This window comes from Empidonax traillii, unplaced genomic scaffold (genome assembly GCF_003031625.1).
Source record: "Empidonax traillii isolate 1590-97213 ecotype Southwest subspecies unplaced genomic scaffold, ASM303162v1 scaffold1129:size175808, whole genome shotgun sequence".
In the NCBI taxonomy this organism is placed as follows: domain Eukaryota; kingdom Metazoa; phylum Chordata; class Aves; order Passeriformes; family Tyrannidae; genus Empidonax; species Empidonax traillii.
In genome coordinates this window covers 122814-124943 of record NW_020956322.1, presented here as the reverse complement: position 1 = coordinate 124943, position 2130 = coordinate 122814, and the positions used below count along the sequence as shown (strand labels likewise).

Sequence of the window (2130 nt, the reverse complement as noted above, 5' to 3'; positions counted from 1 at the left end):
GGGATGGGATGGGGGAAGGGATTGGGCAGGGATGAGATGGGAACGGTGTAGGGTAAGTAACTTTTTTTACCACAGACTTTGTTACCCAGGAGTCAGTTATTTCGCTTTAGGGAAGGCTTCCCTTTCCGCCTTCTCAAAAGAGCGCTGTTCTCTCCCCTCCTCACCACATTCCAGAAGCTCACTCTGACATGTGAGGAGAGAGCAGATGTCATAGGCCTTGGCATTCCAGCGGGCAGAGAGGGGGGAGCGAAGATAATAAAAACTCGAAGGGGAAAACAGGAGGTGCCTTTGGCCCCTGGGGGCCCAGTGTGCCTTACTGTAAAAAAGCAATCCTTTTCTTTTAATCCTTCCACTGCCTTGGTGTTCTTGGGAAGAATACCTTTGTATGTTTTACCTTACAGAGGGGATAGGGATGGGATACAGATGGGATAGAGATGAGAACAGGGATGGGATAGGGATGGGGACAGGGGTGGAATAGGAATGGGATAGGAATGGGGACAGGGATGGGATAGGGATGGAAACATAGGTGAGACAGGGATGGAAACAGGGGTGAGATAGGAATGGGACAGGGATGGGACAGAGATGAAACCATGGCTTGGGACAGCCAGGATTTCCTGAGGCGGATCCAGGGAGGGGACAGCTGGAATGCCCCAGGGCAGATCCAGGGAACATCACCGGGCTCAGGGACAGCCAGGACAGGGTGGTTCAGATGGCAGAGACATACCTGTGCAAACTGTGCAGGGATGTGTTGAGACTTCAGGCTTTGTCAGTGGCACAGAAACAGCCCCACCACCTTGGAAAAGTTCTGGAGACCTCATCCTGTAGGACACAAAGCAGGGTGAGCATGGGGGGGTGACAGCTGAGTCCCCTCCCAAAGAGCTGCTCCACACCTGTCAGTGAGTGTGGCACCAAGGTTGTCCCTGTCCCTCTCACAGGAGGTCTCATTCCCCCATCCCACCCTAAGCAAAACCACAATGTTGTCACCCCACTTAAATACCCATATCTTCAGGTTTTAACCCTAAAAGTTTGAAAATGAAGTGTTACAGCCTGTCCTGAGCAAAGGCAGTGGGGAGAGAGGAGGGGTGGAGCACAATACAGAGTTTAACCCCCTGTGACATTATTCAGTGACTGCAGAATAAACCCAGACAAATAAACCCCAAAATTTATTATGAAAACACCATTAAAAATTAGACTTTACACACAAAATCTTCCTGGGACCTAAAATTATGCTTTTGGGGGAGTTCTAAGCTTTCTTTATCCTAGGAGGGAAGGGGAGTCCTCCTGATCCCCCTGGCTACAAATGATCCCTGAGTCAGTTTCCCTTCTGGGAACACCCCACATACTGATATTTCCCTCTCTCCCCATTAATCCCTTTTTAAACCCACTCAGTTAACCAGTTTGTTCTCCCACCAACAGATGGCCATCAGTGGCACCAAGAAACAAGCAATAAATCCATCATAAACTTGGGTTCTCCACCCTGTGAGAGGGGAAGATCAAGGCAAACCCGAGCACTAAAAAGAAATAAAATAAATAAGGAAATAGTTTCCGATCAGCTCATCTCGGCCCAGGATATTTGGCAATATTGCTGGGAAAACTGGAGCATTGCAGATCAAAGCACCCGGCACATTTACACTTCAATAAGGCCCTGAACAAACAGATGTGTGGGTGATACCCAAAGCTCTCTTTGTTCCCGAAGAAGGCTGAAAAGTTCCATATATCCAAGGGGATGATAGCTTCTATGGGTGGTTTTTTTAAGCCCTTGAGTCTGTGGGGTAATTAAAGAGCAGGTTTGACTCCATGTGGTCACTCTCCTGAGACCCCCTGCAAAGAGGGGGGGCTTAAAATGAGGAGTTTTGGTTAAAACCATGTGTGGACCCCAAATCCACAGGATCCCTGCTCTTAATTAGGCCCTCAGATTATGCTTTTCATGCAGGTTTATCTAAACTCTACAGAAAACTCTGCAGGTCTTTCCCCCAAAACCAAGAACCTGCAGTGTTAAAACACAAATAGCACAGCCAGTGAACACCACCTTTGGAATCCTTCTGTAATAGAAGTGTTTGTGGAGGAGGTGGGAAAGGGATCAATTAATTGCTAGAGATTGCCTTGGTTTTCAAAGGGAGGTGAGGAAAG

At 48.1% G+C, this 2130-nt stretch overlaps 1 protein-coding gene across 1 annotated transcript in view; it reads right to left on the bottom strand.

Moving 5' to 3' along the window:
• Window positions 1-1424, bottom strand: part of UBXN10 (UBX domain protein 10) — a 7618-nt gene extending 6194 nt beyond the window's left edge. Inside the window, exons 1-2 of the mRNA XM_027905191.1 lie at window positions 1411-1424; window positions 725-761 (exon numbers count right to left, since the gene is read on the bottom strand). Of these exons, the coding sequence (XP_027760992.1) occupies window positions 725-761; window positions 1411-1424 (51 nt within the window). The remainder of the gene's footprint in view (window positions 1-724; window positions 762-1410) is intronic.
• Between the last annotated feature and the right edge of the window lie 706 nt (window positions 1425-2130).